This window comes from Neoarius graeffei, chromosome 24 (assembly GCF_027579695.1).
Source record: "Neoarius graeffei isolate fNeoGra1 chromosome 24, fNeoGra1.pri, whole genome shotgun sequence".
Classification (NCBI taxonomy): Eukaryota; Metazoa; Chordata; class Actinopteri; order Siluriformes; family Ariidae; genus Neoarius; species Neoarius graeffei.
This window is the reverse complement of record NC_083592.1, coordinates 54,059,457-54,080,480: the sequence shown is the minus strand read 5'-3', so window position 1 is coordinate 54,080,480 and position 21,024 is coordinate 54,059,457. Positions and strand designations below refer to the sequence as shown.

General features: G+C 39.9%; 1 protein-coding gene across 1 annotated transcript in view; it reads right to left on the bottom strand.

Moving 5' to 3' along the window:
- slc39a14 (solute carrier family 39 member 14) overlaps positions 1-20,404 on the bottom strand; it is a 47,190-nt gene extending 26,786 nt beyond the window's left edge. The window contains 3 exon segments of the mRNA XM_060907470.1: positions 8,641-8,810; positions 19,122-19,293; positions 20,143-20,404. Coding sequence (XP_060763453.1) covers positions 8,641-8,810; positions 19,122-19,293; positions 20,143-20,400 — 600 coding nt within the window. The 5' untranslated portion in view covers positions 20,401-20,404.
- Positions 20,405-21,024: the final 620 nt, after the last annotated feature.

The following is a 21,024-nucleotide window of genomic DNA, read 5'->3' as shown; positions in this document are numbered from 1 at the left end:
GCAGCACTGCGCAAACATACGAGAAAGTCTACACAATATTATCTTTAGTACAGAACTGGAGCATATTAATGTTTAGCCTGCGATGATAAACCGAGATATCGCTCGCTCACTCACTCACCACGAGTGCACTAACAAGACCTGCTTTTATTCCGTCAATGAGTGAAAATACATTATTGGTGTTGTGTTTTATTTCTCCATACAGTGTATTGTTATTGGCTGAACACCGCAGGAATGTGTAGATCATTCTAGAATTCGGGGGACATTTCACGTCTCGGACATAAACCTTTTGTTATTTTCCACAAAAGAAATCTTTATTGAATCAGTTTTGAACAATAATGCAAATTATGACAAACTTTCACCAATAGCGATGCTTGATGTCCATTTTAGACCCAATTTATCCATAAAACATAAACTAAACGACTTCCACCCCTTCCCCCACATTATTGGCAGTCTTTGACTCCTGATTCATCCATTCAACTCGAATAAACAGGAAGTGATTCAGTCTAACGGTCTGTTTTTTGGAGCTTATAGACCCCTTCGCAGTAAACGTCATTCATACGTAAGCGGAAATTGCGCGCGCAGCCTGGACCCAAAAAAGACTCAGAAATGCCTAGTTGTTGTGTTGTCGGGTGTCAGAATCGTAGCAGTGATGGGGTTAAAATGTTCAGAATTCCAGCAGGATCTCACCCATTCAAAAAAAAAAAAAAATCGCCGATGTCTATGACTACAAGCCATCAAACGTGTAGACTGGGATGAAAGCACCATCAAAAATGCGCGGGTTTGCAGCGACCACTTCATCACAGGTAAGATCAGGCTATTTATTAAATCTTTCTTTTTTATTCTTTCTAGTCTTCGTTTATTGATGTAGCAAAATACTTTGGTAGCGTTTGTCTGATTAGCTGGGTCATAGTTACACAATGTAATGAATATTGTTAGCATGTTAACTTAGCTTTGCATGCAGTTTTGTTTGTAGGAGAGGTCTCGCTTGACTCAAGCAGTCCAGATTTTGTGCCATCATTATTTGTGTATGCCGAAAATCACAATTTTAAAGCAAGGATGGAAAGGTAAAATTGTGTGCCCTCGCTCTAAATGCTAACTTACGTTGACTGCTCTAACCTAGCTCCCGCCCCGTTCAGTTTCATTTCTGCTCTCTGCCTCTCGCTTTTTACGCAGCTCTGATTTCTCTTAGCTGCACTCTTTACACTATCATTCCTTTCATGCCATCACCTCCTGCAAATTGCTGTTTAGTGTTGGTATTTGCTGTTGTAGCTAAAGCCACATTGCCATCACATCACTGGCATAATTTGATTAAAACAAAATGAATATGAATGTCCCATTGTTAATCAAGTTGTACATGCCCGCACATAACAATCATATGCGTCTAAAGACTTGTAGGCACGAAGTTTTTCGTGGGTGTACACTGAAGTCTGGTCAATAAGGTACGAGTATATATCTGGCCATTGTATACCAGGGAACTTACTAACATCGTCCGTCCACTCTTTAATTAAATACGGATCCGGTAGGCGATGTCCACTTGTTAGAGTTAACTTATTTATGTAGCATTCTCGATCTTGTAACGACAATTGTTTGGCATAATCTGACAGCTCATAATGCCGGTCTATGGGCAGCGCCATTGTTTCTGAGTCCAGGCTGCGCGCACATCCTGGCAACGCTCGGTTTGTTTACAAACATGCGAAGGGGTCTATTCTATTCACTGTTATCAAATCAATTGCACAGAAAGTCTATTTTCTGTCTTATGTGAAATTTCAGGAATTAAAAAAACAACAACATTGATTATCCATCATAATGTTCCGGCCAACTCTGTTAACTTTGTTATAAAACCGCATAAAATCCGCAAAGACTTTTAATAACACGCATGACACCTGCACCGAGTGATGTCACTTCCTTTGCCGAGAAACTTCAGAAAGGCAGTGAGGTACGTTATGTTTCTTATCTCATTAATTTGAACAAAATGTTGAGGATTTTAAACAAACAGTAGATTAATTATTCGTCAAATCTGTTATTGTGATATTGGAGTGAATCCCTCACTCATTTTTTAAAAACAATAATATGATTAAAAATCCATAAAATTCTGTTTTTATACATGCCCTGTGGTCGCTAGTTTGAGGTTAGCGTGTGGAGCTAAGACACAAAATGGTGGAAAACGTCAACTCGGTTATTGTTAAACTGGGCAATCCATTAACAGAACAGAGTTGACGATGACTAACAGAGTCAACACTTGAAAAATTTACCCGCAATTATAGAATGGGCCACGTGCACATTATTAAAACACACAGCAATGTGTAAATAGATTGTTATCTACAGTACTGTGCAAAAGTCTTAGGCACACTATTTAGATTAGATTACTATTTTATGACCTCTACATTATCAAGTCAAAACATTACAAAAACATTTTAGAGTTCAAAATGTTCGGGGGTTTTATTTCCCAGCACAAAATTAAATGTTACAGGAAAAAATTGTTTGTCATATGTCTGAGCAGCATATTCCATAAGAGAGCACTTTTCAGATTAAAAAAGAAAACAGAATGAAGGCTGCTGGGTTTTGGTGCAAAATTACGAAGTGGGTGTGACAGTCAAAGTGTCCAGAAGAACTGCGGCTGGTTCTGTAAGATGCTCAGTAAAACCTAAAGCTCATTTCCGCATAAAACTGCACTCACTGGACCTCAGACTACTGTTTTATTTAATTTTTTTCAAAGCAAAGGGTCGTCCGACACCAAATATTGACTTGTTACTGTATATTAATTTATTATGGCTTACTGATTACTGTTTATAATTTTTTTATGTTGAAACATTTCATTTCATTATTTTTAAGCCCTTTTTTTAGTCTACAGCATTTCTTTATATGTGCCAAGACTTTTGCACAGTACTGTATATTCTTTTAGTATTAAAGGTGAACTGAAGGCAAATTTTTTGATCATCAAAATTCTATTTATCTCATTTTATTACATATCGGAATGCATTTTTGATCGCTATTTTGTCACTGCTATAGCAAGTTATGAGTGTTTGAAATACGCTCTGTAATATATCAGTCCGTATGTCAAAGCAATGGCTGTAAACGAGATTCGTTGAGACCTGTGCGAGACATCGTAGGACGGAAGTAAAACGTACAGCGGAAATCAAAGTGACCGACATCTGCCAACGTTGTCAAAAGACGCGCGCGTCCTCTTTCGAATGCTGACGTAATCAAGCGGGAAGTTTTGTTTGTTTTGATAGTGATCAGGGAAGTTTGAAAAAAGTAGGCAGTAATCGTCATTTAAACTCGTTTTTGTGCAATACTTCATTTGGAAAACAGTTTTCAAAATGGCGGCACTGACACCTGGCTGACACTTCACGTTTCGAAGTCTCACACAAGTCTCGTGAAGATCGCGCGGATAAGCGACGCCTGCCGTGGACCAAACGAACTACATTCAACACGGCTAAAAACCCAATAGGCCGATAAGTATAATATTTAATTGCGATTAGTTGCCAATACAAGTCACGATATAAGGTTACTAAAACCGAAAACGTACAACCCCAATTCCAAAAAAGTTGGGACAAAGTACAAATTGTAAATAAAAACGGAATGCAGTGATGTGGAAGTTTCAAAATTCCATATTTTATTCAGAATAGAACATAGATGACATATCAAATGTTTAAACTGAGAAAATGTATCATTTAAAGAGAAAAATTAGGGGATTTTAAATTTCATAACAACAACACATCTCAAAAAAGTTGGGACAAGGCCATGTTTCCCACTGTGAGACATCCCCTTTTCTCTTTACAACAGTCTGTAAACGTCTGGGGACTGAGGAGACAAGTTGCTCAAGTTTAGGGATAGGAATGTTAACCCATTCTTGTCTAATGTAGGATTCTAGTTGCTCAACTGTCTTAGGTCTTTTTTGTCGTATCTTCCGTTTTATGATGCGCCAAATGTTTTCTATGAGTGAAAGATCTGGACTGCAGGCTGGCTAGTTCAGTACCCGGACCCTTCTTCTACGCAGCCATGATGCTGTAATTGATGCAGTATGTGGTTTGGCATTGTCATGTTGGAAAATGCAAGGTCTTCCCTGAAAGAGACGTCGTCTGGATGGGAGTATATGTTGCTCTAGAACCTGGATATACCTTTCAGCATTGATGGTGTCTTTCCAGATGTGTAAGCTGCCCATGCCACACGCACTAATGCAACCCCATACCGTCAGAGATTCAGGCTTCTGAACTGAGCGCTGATAACAACTTGGGTCGTCCTTCTCCTCTTTAGTCCGAATGACACGGCGTCCCTGATTTCCATAAAGAACTTCAAATTTTGATTCGTCTGACCACAGAACAGTTTTCCACTTTGCCACAGTCCATTTTAAATGAGTCTTGGCCCAGAGAAGACGTCTGCGCTTCTGGATCATGTTTAGATACGGCTTCTTCTTTGAACTATAGAGTTTTAGCTGGCAACGGCGGATGGCACGGTGAATTGTGTTCACAGATAATGTTCTCTGGAAATATTCCTGAGCCCATTTTGTGATTTCCAATACAGAAGCATGCCTGTATGTGATGCAGTGCCGTCTAAGGGCCCGAAGATCACGGGCACCCAGTATGGTTTTCCAGCCTTGACCCTTACGCACAGAGATTCTTCCAGATTCTCTGAATCTTTTGATGATATTATGCACTGTAGATGATGATATGTTCAAACTCTTTGCAAGTTTACACTGTCGAACTCCTTTCTGATATTGCTCCACTATTTGTGGGCGCAGAATTAGGGGGATTGGTGATCCTCTTCCCATCTTTACTTCTGAGAGCCGCTGCCACTCCAAGATGCTCTTTTTATACCCAGTCATGTTAATGACCAATTGCCAATTGACCTAATGAGTTGCAATTTGGTCCTCCAGCTGTTCCTTTTTTGTACCTTTAACTTTTCCAGCCTCTTATTGCCCCTGTCCCAACTTTTTTGAGATGTGTTGCTGTCATGAAATTTCAAATGAGCCAATATTTGACATGAAATTTCAAAATATCTCACTTTCGACATTTGATATGTTGTCTATGTTCTATTGTGAATACAATATCAGTTTTTGAGATTTGTAAATTATTGCATTCTGTTTTTATTTACAATTTGTACTTTGTCCCAACTTTTTTGGAATCGGGGTTGTAATTGAATAACACGTTAATTAAGAAATAAAGCAAGTTTATGGTCATGAGCTTTGAGTAATGACCGAAAGAACAATATCACGGATACAAGCGGCCGAAATGAGTTTCCTTCGCAGGGTGGCTGGGCGCTCCCTTAGAGATAGGGTGAGAAGCACAATCACTCGGGAGGAGCTCGGAGTAGAGCTGCTGCTCCTCCATACCGAGAGGAATCAGCTGAGGTGGCTCAGGCATCTCTTTCGGATGCCTTCTGGACGCCTCCCTGGGGAGGTGTTCCAGGCATGTCCCCCTGGGAGGAGGCCCCGGGGAAGACCCAGGACACGCTGGAGGGACTATGTCTCTCAGCTGGCCTGGGAACGCCTCAGTGTTCTTCCCGAGGAGCTGGCCGAGGTGTCTGGGGAGAGGGAAGTTTGGGCTTCCATGCTCAGACTGCTGCCTCCGCAACCCGGCCCCGGATAAGCGGAAGAAAATGAGATGAGATGAGATGAGCAAGTTTAAAAATGACTTCAGTTCTCCTTTAAGGCTGGGTAATATATGGATAAATTATCGTTATTGCGATATGACCAGCCAAATTAATATCGCATCGTATCAAGGATCTTTTTTTTCTTCTTCTTTTGTCCAGAATAACAGTTAGGACTTTCTTTCTAAGTTTTATAGTATACGTTTAAGATTTATAGTTTATTTTTAAGATTATAGATTAAAAAAACAAAGTCCAAGTCCCTCTCATGCCAGAGTCTGGTCTTCCCAGGCAGTCTCCTGTCCCAGTACTAACCAGCTCTTTAAGGCGTATGGGTGCGGCGCCGATCTCCGTTTCGATAGCCCTTGGCCTCTTGCCTATATACAGCTAGAGTTACAGTGGGGGACGGGTCCTCTGGTAACCGCGAGAATTTGAGTCCCCACTCGCATCTGTATTGCAGCCTTGCCAGATGGGAGGAGGTACCATTTTTTATGATGGTCTTTGGTATGACCTGGCCACGAGTAGAACTCGCAATCTCCTGATTGAGAGACGGACATACTAACCACTAGGCCAACTCGCAGTCAAGATTATAGATAGAAGTATATATTTCAGATTTTATTCATATTTATAGTTAGTGTCCCCAATTAGTAGGCTACTTGTGGCCAGGTATAAGTTTGACACTTTATTCAAGTTGATTGATTGATTGATTGATTGATTGATTGATTGATTGATTGATTGAATCACAATTTCGCAGAAAATATCAATCTTGTTCCAGAAATTAATAGGCATCTGCAGTGTTCGGAGCCCATGAATACATCAACAAAGAGTCTGTATAATGGAGCAGGACAATTTTAGTTTATTATTAGTTTTCATTGTGTAATTTAGTTCACTAAATTTACTTTTTTTTAAAAAATAACTGTTTTATGTAGTTTAAAGTCAGTTTTCATATGTATGTAGAAATGTTTCATTGAATTATATTTTTAAGGCAACTTTGCTTCAGATAATTTCTTCCAAGACACCATTTTGCGAAAAATAAAAAATTAGCCGATATTCAAATTAAACCCAATTTCAAGTATTATAATTAAGAATAATAAGTACAGTATAACCCAAGTAAAATGTTTTCGTGTTTGTTAACTAATGAAAAAGAAAAGTTCTTGGTAGTGCACTCCAACTCCGTTATTCTGTACAAGTTTTCCTGATTGGTCTTCTCTCTGGTTATCATGGCAGCATAAACACAGATTAAAGGAAAACGACAACATTTTTCAACCTGATCTCCATCTAATGCATCCGTAGCGCGTGTTCAATTACGATGGACAAGAAGGAAAAAGAAAAAAGAGAAAGAACAGAAATCCTCTTTACTCCAAACTCGGTTATAATAGAAGTCTAAGGGCAGTTCATTTCAATTCAATTTAGTTCATAAACGTTTAAAAAATATATACAGTATATATCTATGAACAAGAAGGAGTAGAACATGTGGGGTCGTGTAGTTGTAGGAAAATAATCAGCGACGTGAAGTGGAGTTACTGTTACTAAACTGAAGTTGTTGGTTTTTTTTTTTTTTAAATAACAGTACGACTTGGAAGTGCTTTGTTCCTTTTACGCCACAGCAATTCGGAAATTGTTACAATTTTTATTAATTAATGCTGTGGAATGCCTGAGAAAGACGTTAGGTTCCAGTTCTGGCTCACGTTATAGCTGCGGTAAACAGTTGTTCCATCACCAGCCTCTTTTTCCACTCAGTTAAAGTTAATTAGACCAATAAATAAATAAATAAATAAATAAATAACCCCGCAGCTTGTTGTGTTCCTGAGAACCCAGGACGCGTGAACACGGCTGTCCTGAAGACTTTCCTGCGTAGAAATTGACTGATTGTTACAAAACGCTAACACTACAGACTCCTTCCATTAACATTAAAGAAATATCTTCTTATATATTTAACAGTTATTCCACGAAATCAAGTCGTACATGAGCTGATAGCGTAGCGCCTCGTCGGCTATAATCCACGTACGACGAGATAAAGTGGAATAACTGTTTTATTCTCTCCACATTCACTGGATTTTGAGAAACGGAGTGTTTTTATACTTTGCAAATTCAATAAATAAAAACTTTATACAAAACGTCCGACAAAATCATTTCCGCTTAGACGAACTTCTTAAAAACCTATCGATGGCTGCACGAATTGACCTTAGTGTTGTTTTTTTGTCGAAAGTGCTGTCATGCTGAGGCATAGAACAGCTTTAGACATTTATTTAATTCTTCCTTGCATATTTCAGTTCTGTAATTTTCAAATAATTTGTGGAAAATTATATAATAATAATTATTGAAAAATAAAAACATACGTTCTTTCATTCCATATTTTGTTGCTTTTTTTTGTACTTTTTGAGGTTTTGTTTTTGAGTTTTTATTTCGTCCTCGGTTGGTTCAGCAACACGCGCCGCCATTTTGTTTTTCTCTACTCATGTTATATGAGCTGATATCCTAGTAGTAGAGTAGCCAATCAGAACGTGTGAGTGCTCAGATCCAGCAAATGTGGAGAGAATAATAACAATTACACGCTTTTACTTTGTTTAATAGCAACTTGTATCAATTCACGTATCCACCATACGAGTTCCGGTTAAAACATCCACCATACGAGTTCCGGTTACTATAGAAACGATAACGTACTAAGACAGGAGCTTTCATATAAACCTGTGATTCGGAGATGCACTACTCTCCGAGGTGCTGTTTTAGAAAATTAACCAACACCTTCTGACCAATGTACAAAACAATGTACAGACAGGACAAACCGTCTTCCGCAGTGTTCGTGCTGATCCAAAGTTCCACCTTTAAAGGGAGCGTAAAAATTTGCGAGATCATAAATTCAGAGGCTGGATCAGGGGTCAAGGTTCTGAACTGTAGAAAGCTTGTCTGGAGTTGCTTTGAGTAAATCGTGACGCATTTCCTGTCCATGGTAATCTCACACACACACACACACACACACACGCAGTGGACAGAGACGGAGGTTGAAAGACAGTGGAGTATTCCTTTAATAAAACCAGTGGAAGTGAACTCTACCTCGGGGATGAGCTGAAAGAGCGCGTTGGAATAAAGAGTCCCGATGGCCAGAGCTATGAAGTAGAGCAGCAGCCGTTTGTAAAAGGTTTTCCTCATGAAGGGCACCACGCTGGCACCAAGCAGCGAACACAGCGAGATCACCGTTACACACACGAACCCGTAACCCCACACTGAACGCATGCAGAGAGAGAGAAAAAAAATCAGGATTCATTAGTGTGGTTGCAGATTGTCAATGGATTTTGAAGACCTTGAAGGAAAGGAGAGGAGAAACATGATTAAAAATAGGAAAGAAAAAAAAAAAACACCACATACACCAGAGTGCAGAGTGTGTGAACAACGAACATGTCAGATCTCAAATGATCAGATTGCACATCTGGTGCAAAGTGACTTTTGTCACTCGAAGAAATTCAGACGTATTTTCCAGACAGAGATGAAATTTTTTTGCAAAATAAAAAATATCTCCTATCCACCTAATTGCAGTATGATAAGTTATTAGGTTGAGGTTTGTTGTTTTGTTTTTATCTTTGGTCAGTGTCCTGTGTTAATCTGATCTGGAAAATACATCACTGCACTCGATTTCACCAACAGTCATTAGAACCGTCATGAGATTGAAAACCTTGACGACAGACCTGGTTGGGAGAGGGGAAAAAAAACCACACAACCAACAAAAAGACCTCAGTTTTTATGCATCAATAAACACATCCCACCTTCTTTCTCTCATTTCCTCCTCACTCCTCCCCTCTTCCCTTCCCTCAGGCTACACTCAGCTCATCAATGTACCTCCTTTTCTTGGGCTACACGCACACACACACTCCAAACGCATGATCTCACACACAAGCAACTTTCTTCCCATCCTCTCCTCCTCTATACACACACACGCACTCACTCATGCCTCTGAGTGCACGTGGAAATACCTGAGGCTACACCGAGGTGCTTCCTCCATCAGTCTCACAGGAACACACAGCACTTCATTACCTCTGTTAATGAGGGGATTCGAACCTAATCAGCCCTGAATAAATGATGTCTGTTTTCATGAAGGTGAACTCTTGGGCTCAGGCCACAAAACAATCCATCAGTAATTATGCCTTAATTATCTGAGAGTCATTAAAGCTCAAAATACGATTTCAAGCCTAAGGCATGTGCCCATTTTTACATTTTCTCCAAATAATGCTCTGTTTAATAAAACAGGAGTGAACCTGCTGCTAAATAATGCTCCACTTAACAAATAATTACTAAACCTGCTGCTAAATAATGCTCCGCTTAACAAATAATTACTAAACCTGCTGCTAAATAATGTTCCATTTAATAAACAAGGAGTGAACCTGCTGCTAAATAATGCTCCACTTAACAAATAATGCTCTGTTTAATAATGAAGGACTAAACCTGCTGCTAAATAATGCTCCATTTAACAAATAATTACTAAATCTGCTGCTAAATAATGCTTCATTTAACAAATAATTACTAAACCTGCTGCTAAATAATGCTCCATTTAACAAATAATTACTAAACCTGTTGCTAAATAATGCTCCATTTAATAAGCAAGGACTAAATCTGCTGCTAAATAATGCTCCATTTAATAAGCAAGGACTAAATCTGCTGCTAAATAATGCTCCATGTAATAAACAAGGACTAACTAAACATGTTGCTAAATAATGCTCCATTTAACAAATAATTAATAAACCTGCTGTTAAATAATGCTCCATTTAACAAATAATTCATAAACCTGCTGCTAAATAATGCTTTGTTTAATGAGCAAGGACTAAATTTGCTGCTGAATAATGCTCCATGTAATAAACAAGGACTAAATCTGTTGCTAAATAATGCTCCATGTAATAAACAAGGAATAAACCTGCTGCTAAATAATGCTCCATTTAACAAATAATTACTAAATCTGCCGTTAAATAATGCTCCATTTAACAAATAATTAATAAACCTGCTGCTAAATAATGCTCCATTTAACAAATAATTAATAAACCTGCTGCTAAATAATGCTTCGTTTAATAAGCAAGGACTAAATTTGCTGCAAAATAATGCTCTGTTTAACACATAATGCTCCATTTATTAAGCAAGGACTAAACCTGCTGCTAAATAACGCTCCATTTAACAAATATTTACTAAACCTGCTGCTAAATAATGCTCCATTTAACAAATAATTAATAAACCTGCTGCTAAATAATGTTTCGTTTCATAAGCAAGGACTAAATCGGCTGCTAAATAATGCTCTGTTTAACACATAATGCTCCGTTTATTAAGCAAGGACTAAACCTGCTGCTAAATAATGCTCCATTTAACAAATAATTCCTAAACCTGCTGCTAAATAATGCTCCGTTTAACACATAATGCTCATTTATTAAGTAAGGACTAAACCTGCTGCTAAATAATGTTCCATTTAACAAATAATTACTAAACCTGCTGCTAAATAATGCTCTGTTTAACACATAATGCTCCATTTAATAAGCAAGGACTAAACCTGCTGCTTTAAGATTTAAGGAAGTGACCCTGAGGTTAAAATTAACCCCACCTGCTCAACCCGATCCACATCGACCCCACGGGGAGGTGGGAAAAGATGTAGATAACCAACCGAGCAGCCCTGAAAACAAAATCTGCAGGTAATCTACATTACTCATTCAGGAAGAGAAAGAAAGAGAAAAGAGAGAGGGGGAGTAAAACAGGAAGGAGAGAGAATTATGAGAAAGACAAATAAAATAAAAAAACATGGAAAAAAAATCATCAACAAAAAATGAAAAAAGATGATACAAAAAATAGTAAGAGATAAAAAAAGGAAGAAAAATGTCAAAAAGACAAAAAAAAGCAAAAACAGATGAAAGAATGGAAGACTGTGAGAAAAAAAAAAATCACAAAATCCAAAACAAGAGGTAGAAGGAATCAAGTTAAAAAAAAAAAAAAGCAAAGGAAAAAAAATAAACAAAGCGAAGTTGAAAGAAAAACATTGCTCATCACTTATGCATCATTTAATACATGAACTCGTATCCAAACATTTCACTAAATCAACTGAAAATAGAGAAAATTGATGACATCATCTGATTCCAGTCATTTCAGATTTCGGTGATTTCCGATCTTGGACATTTCAGATTCCGGTCATGTCTGATCCGGGTGATGAACAGATTTCCAGTTTCAGTGACAAGAAATAAAGAGGTTTAGTAGTTTTTCCTGAGTGATACAACACCGGTGAGGGGTGGAGCCCAGTATTACCTTTCAATACACTGTTAGAGTGTGTGTGAATGAGAGTGTGTGTATACTGGACCTCCGGCAGCAGCTGGAAGATGGCAGAGGAGAACAGCGTCCCAATGGACAGAGCGATGAAAAAGACAAGGACTCTGTGCATGAAGTGTGTCTTCATCAGTGGCATCACAAACACACCAGTCAGCGAGAACGCACTCACTACAGTAACACTCAGCACAGCAAAACCCCACACTGCGCACACACACACACATACACATACACACACACACATTTTAGACAAGGTCACAAGGGGAAAATCAGCAACATAGAAAAACAGCGTCTGATTTGATTATCTGTGTGAGATTTGGCTTCAGTAAATCCACAAAACATTCAGCAGAAACATCTGGGAAGAAGACTGCAGCTGGGCAGAAACATCTGGGAAAGAAGCTCCCACATCACAGTTAGGAGAAGCTCATGGAGTCCCCATGTTACGAAAGCACTTCAGACAGGCAGAAACCCTCAAATAGGGAGACACTCAGAGACATACAGGAGCCTCCAAATAGGCAGAAACCCACTGATGGGCAAGAGCCCCTGAATGGGCAGACACCCCAAGAGGGTTAGAAACCCCAGAAAGGCAGAACCCACAGATAGGAAGCACGTCCAGAGAGGCAGGAGTCCCCAGATGATCAGAACCCCAAGATGGACAAAAACCCTCAGATGAACTGGGCCCCCAGATGTTCAGGAACCCCAGACTGGAGTTTTCAGATGAGGAAAAAGCCCTCAGAAGGGCAGAATCATTATCTTTCCATCCTTGCATCGTATCACCTCAGTGTACCTCATATGGTCTCAACAGTTCCTTCTCTATTCCCTCCATCTGTTCTTACTTCACTTTAGACACCGCACGTCGCCCTACATCCTCATGTCTCTTCACACGTCTCTCTCTTCCCCCCCAGTCCTCTCCGTCCTTCTCTCTGTCCTTCTCTCTGAGTTAGTTTATAGGCTGCTCTGTTCGGAGACCTTCTCATGACACCAACTGAAAGTGTGGAAATTTGACGATGTTAAAACAAACAAACAAACAAACAAACAAACAAACAAACAAACAAACAAACAAACAAACAACCCTACACTAAACTATAGCTAAATTGAACCGTTTTGGTGTCTTGGTGCAGGTGTCCAAGGTTTTGTTTCATCACTGGATGATTTAGAGATCAAACCTCAACCTAAGACGCTGTGGGTGATCACGAGCCTATATGAGCTCAAATATACGAAAAAAGTACAGCTATCCGTTTATTTTTTTAAAATAATCACCACATATGAGAGCCTTCTCTCTGATAGGTCGATGTCCTGCAACAGGAAGTAACCACCTCACAGCAGGGAAGTGGATTGTTTGGGTAAAAACCCAGAAAAAAAACCCCTAAACATTTCACTGAAAATCTCAGCGTACATACGACCCGTGTAATTATGACCTTCCTTCCGTCTAGCCGGCGGCCACCACAAAACATGCACGCGTCTCTGGTCTCATCCCAATCCGGCCTTTTTATATCTTTAGCCTCAACTGTGGCTTCTGGACAAACGTCCTAAACATGTCTCCCGTCTCAGCCGAGCCCAAAGAGCAGAGACGCGACATGGAGAATGGAGGAGATTTAACGAACCTTCATAACCAGGAAAAAAATGTGATAATGTTTACCGTTAATGACATTTCATTTGTTTTTATTCAATGTTCTTTCTAAAAAAATTTAAAAATAAATAAATAAAAATCAAAATGAGTGTCACTGCAGCTATACAGTGTCTCGTTCTCTAGCTGGCAGCCAATCAGAGCTAACCAAGAACATACAGCAGCCACTTAAAACAGAGAGGAGGTGGGGCTTAAATACTTACGAAATACATACGAATACATATGAAAAAAATAAATACATTTCAGTGGAAAGGCAAAAAAAAAAGGGAAACATACAGCCATACAGCTACGTTATAAAATAACTGCTAAAACAAAGTGTAGAAATTTAGCATTCATCATGATTTCTTGGTGAAGGAAAAACGCATCCTTTATCTCTCCTTGAGAAAAAAAATCTACAACAAATAAAACGAAAACTGCTTAATTTCTTGGCAAAAAAATTAAAAACAAATAAATTTTCACTAAATATTTACAGTTCAATTAAACACAGGAAAGGAAATAAATACAATAAGACAGTAAGGAGTTTTAAAAAAAAGAAAAGGAAAGACAAACCTCATCTCATCATCTGTAGCCGCTTTATCCTGTTCTACAGGGTCGCAGGCGAGCTGGAGCCTATCCCAGCTGACTACGGGTGAAAGGCGGGGTACACCCTGGACAAGTCGCCAGGTCATCACAGGGCTGACACATAGACACAGACAACCATTCACACTCACATTCACACCTACGCTCAATTTAGAGTCACCAGTTAACCTAACCTGCATGTCTTTGGACTGTGGGGGAAACCGGAGCACCCGGAGGAAACCCACGCGGACACGGGGAGAACATGCAAACTCCACACAGAAAGGCCCTCGCCGGCCACGGGGCTCGAACCCGGACCTTCTTGCTGTGAGGCGACAGCGCTAACCACTACACCACCGTGCCGCCCGAAAAACAAACCTGTATTTCATAAAATACCAAAAATACTTAGTAAAGATAAAGCTGAGTGCAAAAATTTTCACCCCCATTGTGTTTTTTTTGGGGGGGGGGGCTTGTTAAATAGTACAAAATAGTTTCTTGGATATTTAAAAAATTAAAAACAATCTATTTCAGAAAATGTTTACTAAGAGGAAACTAAAAGTAAGATTTGGGGGAAAAGAAAAAAAAAAAGCAAACCTACTAAAAATTAAACCGAGTGCAAAAGTTTGTATTCCCTACGGCTTCTTGGTGAAAAATGAAGTGAAGGGGGAGAGGGACAAAAAAAAAAGGTATTTCTGTGTCACAAATTGCTTAAAAATATAATTCCAAGAAGTTAGAGATGTAATGTAGGCGTATGGAACAAGACAACAATATATATAACAATGTCCGATAAACAAAATGTTTTATGGGGAAAAAAAAAAGACATTAAAACGTTTGCCAAGAAGCTCTCAGTATCCAAACTCTAAGGGAATAAAACCTTTTGCACAAAATAGCCAACGTAAAGAACACCAGTTTGTTTACTTTGACGTGAATTCAAGAAGAGTTCATCTGTCCACATTTTTTTTTATTTAATAATTAACCTGGAAGCACTCAGCAGGACACGTTCCGATTTTTTAAACAATTAATGCTGTAATTCTGAGCGAGATATTTATTTAAAAAAATAAATAAAGTGTTTATCAGATTAGTTATCATCACAGGCTGTGAAACCGAAAATAAAAGAACACTTTTAGAGTTTTAGCGCTCATGGTCACCCTGTATCTAAATTCAGGACGTGCTTCAACAGTTAACCAGAGGAAGGGGGAGGGGCATGGGGGAGGGGCATGCGGGATTCAAACGTATCCCTCCCGCATCCTCTGACTGACCGCTGGAGCACATCCTGAATATGGGTACAGGAACCTGAAGTCGCTCGTCTTTTACATGTCCAATGATGGTTTTTTTCCTGGAACTTTCTTAGAAATGTATACACTCACTGGCCACTTTATTAGGAACACCCAGCCGTCCACCTGCTGTTCTGTTTGATGCCGTTCTCTAATCAGCCGATCCCTCGACAGCAGCACGATGCATCAAATCACACAGACACAAATCAAGAGCTTCAGTTAATCTTCACAATGTTCAAACATCAGAACGGGAAACATTGTGATCCCACACAAAAGAAAGTGTGACTTTCTTTCCTTCACTGTGGTATGGGTGTTGGTTTGAGCCAGATGAGTATTTTTGGTTTGAGTATTTCAGAAACTGCTGATCTCCTTCCTGGGGTTTTCACACACAACAGTCTCTAGAGTTTACACAGATAGAATGGTGCGAAAAACACCTTGCTGATAAGAGAGGGTCAGAGGAAACTAGCCAGATTTGAGGTGGTTCGAGCTTTTTTTGCCAGGAAGGATTTAGGCTACGTTTACATTAGACCGTTATCTGTCTCGTTTTCTTCGCGGATGCACTGTCTGTTTACATTAAACTGCCTGGAAACGCCGGGAAACGGGAATCCGCCAGCGTCCACGTATTCAATCCAGATTGTGTCAGCTCCGGTGCTGTGTAAACATTGAGAATACGTGGATACACTGTGCTGAGCTCTAGCTGGCGTCGTCATTGGACAACGTCACTGTGACATCCACCTTCCTGATTCGCTGGCGTTGGTCATGTGACGCGACTGCTGAAAAACGGCGCGGACTTCCGCCTTGTATCACCTTTCATTAAAGAGTATAAAAGTATGAAAATACTGCAAATACTGATGCAAATACTGCCCATTGTGTAGTTATGATTGTCTTTAGGCTTGCCATCCTTCCACTTGCAAGTGGTAAGTGATATGCGCTGGGATCACACACACAGCGGCTCAGTCCCGAATCACAGCTTGTGCACTTCACTCGCGTGCTCTGTGAGCTGCGCAAGGCCGGAGTGCGCACCCTCCAGAGGGCACTCGCTGTTCAGGGCGGAGTGATTTGGAGCGCAGGATGCCTGCGGAGCCGAGCGTATCCGTGTATTGGTGTTGCTGTGTGCACACTAATCGTTTTAAAAACGTTAATCTGATGATCCGCTGATACGGTCTAATGTAAACATGGGCATAGTAACTCGTATAATCACTCTGTACAACTGCGGTGAGCAGAAAAGCATCTCAGCATGCAACAGAAAACAGAACAACACATTGGGTTCCACTGCTGCAGCCAAGAACAGGAATCTTAGAACCAACAACAAGTTCCTATTAAAGTGGCCAGTGAGTGTATACCAGTATAGAAAATATTCTCCAGTCTGGCGTTTACTGTAATAAAATATTATCACAACGGGAACACCGTGTCCGCTGGGGATACATTCCAAGGTTCAATGCAGAAAGCTGAAACTGCAGATAGTAGATCATCATATAATTAACAGTTATTCCACGAAATCCAGTTGTACATGAGCTGATAGCCGACGAGGCGCGTAGCACTGAGTTGACAAGATTGAGTGGAATAACTGTTTTATTCTCTCCACATTCAGTGGATTTTGAGAAACAGAGCATTTTTATTTTTTTGCAAATTCGATAAATAAAAACTTTATACAAAACATCTGACAAAATCATTTCTGCTCATAATGTAAACAAACCAGCGAAATGACAGGCGCAACTTGTGAAAAATGCGATAATAATAATAATAATAATAATAATAATAATAATAATTTTTGAAAATTTAAAAAAAAAGATACATTCTTCCCATCAAATACTTTCATTCCATATATTGTTGATTTTTTATTTTTTGGGGGGAGGGTTTGTTTTCAAGTAGAGTTTTTATTTCGTCCTCAGTTGGTTCAGTAACGCGCCGCCATTTTGTTTTTCTCTACTCACGGTATAGTAGAGCAGCCAATCAGAGCGTGTGATTGCTCATATCCAGTGAATGTCTCATCTCATCTCATTATCTGTAGCCGCTTTATCCTGTTCTACAGGGTCGCAGGCAAGCTGGAGCCTATCCCAGCTGACTACGGGCGAAAGGCGGGGTACACCCTGGACAAGTCGCCAGGTCATCACAGGGCTGACACATAGACACAGACAACCATTCACACTCACATTCACACCTACGCTCAATTTAGAGTCACCAGTTAACCTAACCTGCATGTCTTTGGACTGTGGGGGAAACCGGAGCACCCGGAGGAAACCCACGCGGACACGGGGAGAACATGCAAACGCCACACAGAAAGGCCCTCGCCGGCCCCGGGGCTCGAACCCAGGACCTTCTTGCTGTGAGGCGACAGCGCTAACCACTACACCACCGTGCCGCCCCTATCCAGTGAATGTGTATAGAATAAATTCCAAGATCCAGTGCAAGAACATTGCGTATATAAAGCTTGTTTTTTGTGCCCATACACAAAATATGATCAAGTTTATTATTGGGTTTTGTTGTCATATTGGATGTGATTTATAAAGTAAAATAAAAGAATTATAACGCTATACTGTAATAAAAGTTATGTGAATGTGGTCTCTGTTTCTCAACTGAATGAGATTCTGACGAATATTTTCAGGCCGCGGTGAATCGCAGAAAATTGAAGCGACGGTTCCCGAGTCAGCGGATACGGGGTTCTACTGTACAGTTCCACTGCAAATTATACGGATTAGCTCAGTCGGTAGAGCCGATGTCCCTTGAGCGCTCGCCGTAAGGGAGGTGTGAGTTTGTTTAAGGGCGGCACGGTGGTGTAGTGGTTAGCGCCGTCGCCTCACAGCAAGAAGGTCCTGGGTTCGAGCCCCGGGGCCGGCGAGGGCCTTTCTGTGTGGAGTTTGCATGTTCTCCCCGTGTCCGCGTGGGTTTCCTCCGGGTGCTCCGGTTTCCCCCACAGTCCAAAGACATGCAGTTAGGTTAACGTGGGGCGGCCTTGGGCTGAGGTGCCCTTGAGTGAGGTACTTAACCCCTGACTGCTCCCCGGGCGCTGTAGTACGGCTGCCCACTGCTCTGGGTGTGTGTGTGTGTGCGTGTGTTCACTGCTTCAGATGGGTTAAATGCAGAGGATGAATTTCAATGTGCTTGAAGTGTGCATGTGACAAATAAAGGTTTCTTCTTCTTCTTCGTTTCTTCTTTCTTCTTTCATGCATAGATAGACGGTATATTTCATTTATCACTGTCAATTTATACAAATCATTTCCTGGTAGCAAAATTTTTTTTTTTAAATAAATAAATAAAATTTAAAAAACCTGCGACATTAGCCTTTACCAGAAACGCGACAATGAAATGTTACCATGGAGACCTGACAATAAAAAGATTACCAGAGCAAATCAATAGTGAAACATTACCACAGAAAGAGGACAAGGAAAGGTCACCATAGAGACAGAACAGCGAAACACTGCCGCAATGATACAAAGATGATCTGTTACCATAGCAACATGACAATGGAATGTTACCGTCGAGACGAGACAATGGAATGTTATCATTGTTGTCGTCGTCACTATGGTACGGTATGTTGCCATAGAGACAGACAATATAACATTACCATACCAACACAACACAGGAACTTTACCATACAGACGGACAATGAGACATTTCATTATCCTGTTTCCACGGTAACGTTACCACAGCAATGCAAAAATGAAATGTTAGCATAGCAACACCATGATGAAATGATATTGCTATATTATTATTATTGTTAATAATCTGTCGGAAGGCTGAATTAACAGGAAGTTTTGAAGAGTTGCCTTCTCTTACTGTATCTTCCCTCTTACCTTCAGCGTTGGACGGTTTGGCGCTCGGTTCTGGTTCCTGGTTCTGTTCATCTTGACACACTCGAGAGTCCAGCTGCTGTAGCATGGTGGGACAGAACTCCTGCAGGCCCAGCCCGTCCAAACGGGACTTCTCACTCAAACCGTGAGCTGCCAGAGTGCCTGCAGCTAAACACTGAGACAACACACACAGACGCCTAATTATCATCATTCATCCGGGATTATTACACGTTTGTATATTTTTAGCCTCAATTTATGGCACATTTGTATCATGAACTCTTCCTCCTTGCTATATTTTAGAGAAAAATATTAAAATCAGAAAAAGCACAAAATCCCCAGTGACAGAATTGTAATTAAACTATGTTTAACTTCACAAACTCAGCTTCTAACGTATCTGATACAAAAGCACGACGCAAAACATTTCAAGATCATGCTTCCACGATAAACCGAAAGGGCAGTCGAAACACGGACATCCGCAAGACGCTTTTTTTTTTCCTCTCCTCCTATTTCTACTTTATTTTATTATTTTATTTATACTATTGTTTAATTCTTATTATTTTCTTTTAATTCTTTTAATTCTTTTAATTAATTGTTTTAGAATAAAAATAAAATTATTTTATGTAATTTTATTTCTCTATTGTTTACTGTTTTTGTTTTTACTTCTGTAAAGCACATTGAACTGCCATTGTGTATGAAATGTGCTATATAAATAAACTTGCCTTGCCTTGTTTCGTCTTCAATCCCATAAAACAGACAAAGCACAAATCTGAGATTACAAATTCTAGAGTCCTGCTCTAATAAATAATAATAATACTACTAATGTGAAGTGGCTTCTAGCTGCGGATAATACTCCACACGTCCTCCAGAAGTCTGATAAGAAGCGTGAGAAAAGGAAAGTTACACGTGTCAGGTAAAGAGCCTCCGTTCTCAGGAAGGTCATGCGACTCATTTAAAGCAGAGACAGGACACAATTTGGACCTCGAACATTCGCCTGGGTCAGAAATCAGAATCGAGAATGTCTCACCGCCGAGTTGTTCGGCGTGGCCGGCGTGTTTTCTGCGCTCTGCTCCGTGCTGAGGTGTGCGAGGAGAGACCGGAGCTGCGGCACCGAGATGGTCCCGTTCTCTCCATAGCGGCTGAGCAGATCCTGCAGGATCAGAGCAGGAGGGAGCTCCGTCTGACCCCTGACCTCTCCCAGGGGCCAACACAACATGCCGAGGGAGAGGAGAAGGGCAAAGGTCAAGGTCAGCTGGGTGCAGCCATCGGCTGGGGTCTGAGTCATGACTCGGTCTGGAGAGACAAAAAAAAAGTTGAGATGGTCACTGAGATTTTTTTTTTAACTCAAAATAAAATTCATTAGTTGTTTAATTTTTAATGGCGTGAGAGCATCAAGGGTGAAATTCATGGCAGGAGGGAGGAAGAAAAAGAAAGAAAGAAAGAAAGAAAGAAAGAAAGAAAGAAAGAAAGAAAGAAAGAAAGAAAGAAGAACGAAATGAAGAAAGAAAGAAAGAAAGAAAGAAAGAAAGAAAGAAAGAAAGAAAGAAAGAAAGAAAGAAAGAAAGAAAGATGAGAGGGAGAAAGAAAGAAAGAAAGAAAGAAAGAAAGAAAGAAAGAAAGAAAGAAAGAAAGAGGAACAAAACGAGGAAAGAAAGAGAAAGAAAGAAAGAAAGAGGAACAAAACGAGGAAAGAAAGAAAAAGAAATAAAGAAAGAAAGAAAGAAAGAAAGAAAGAAAGAAAGAAAGAAAGAAAGAAAGAAAGAAAGAAAGAAAAGGCGGGAGGGGAGAAAAAAGAAAGAAAGCAAAAGAAAGGAGGGAAGAAAAAAGAATGAATTAATAAATAAAATACATAAATAAATAAAATAGAAAGAAAGAAAGAAAGAAAGAAAGAAAGAAAGAAAGAAAGAAA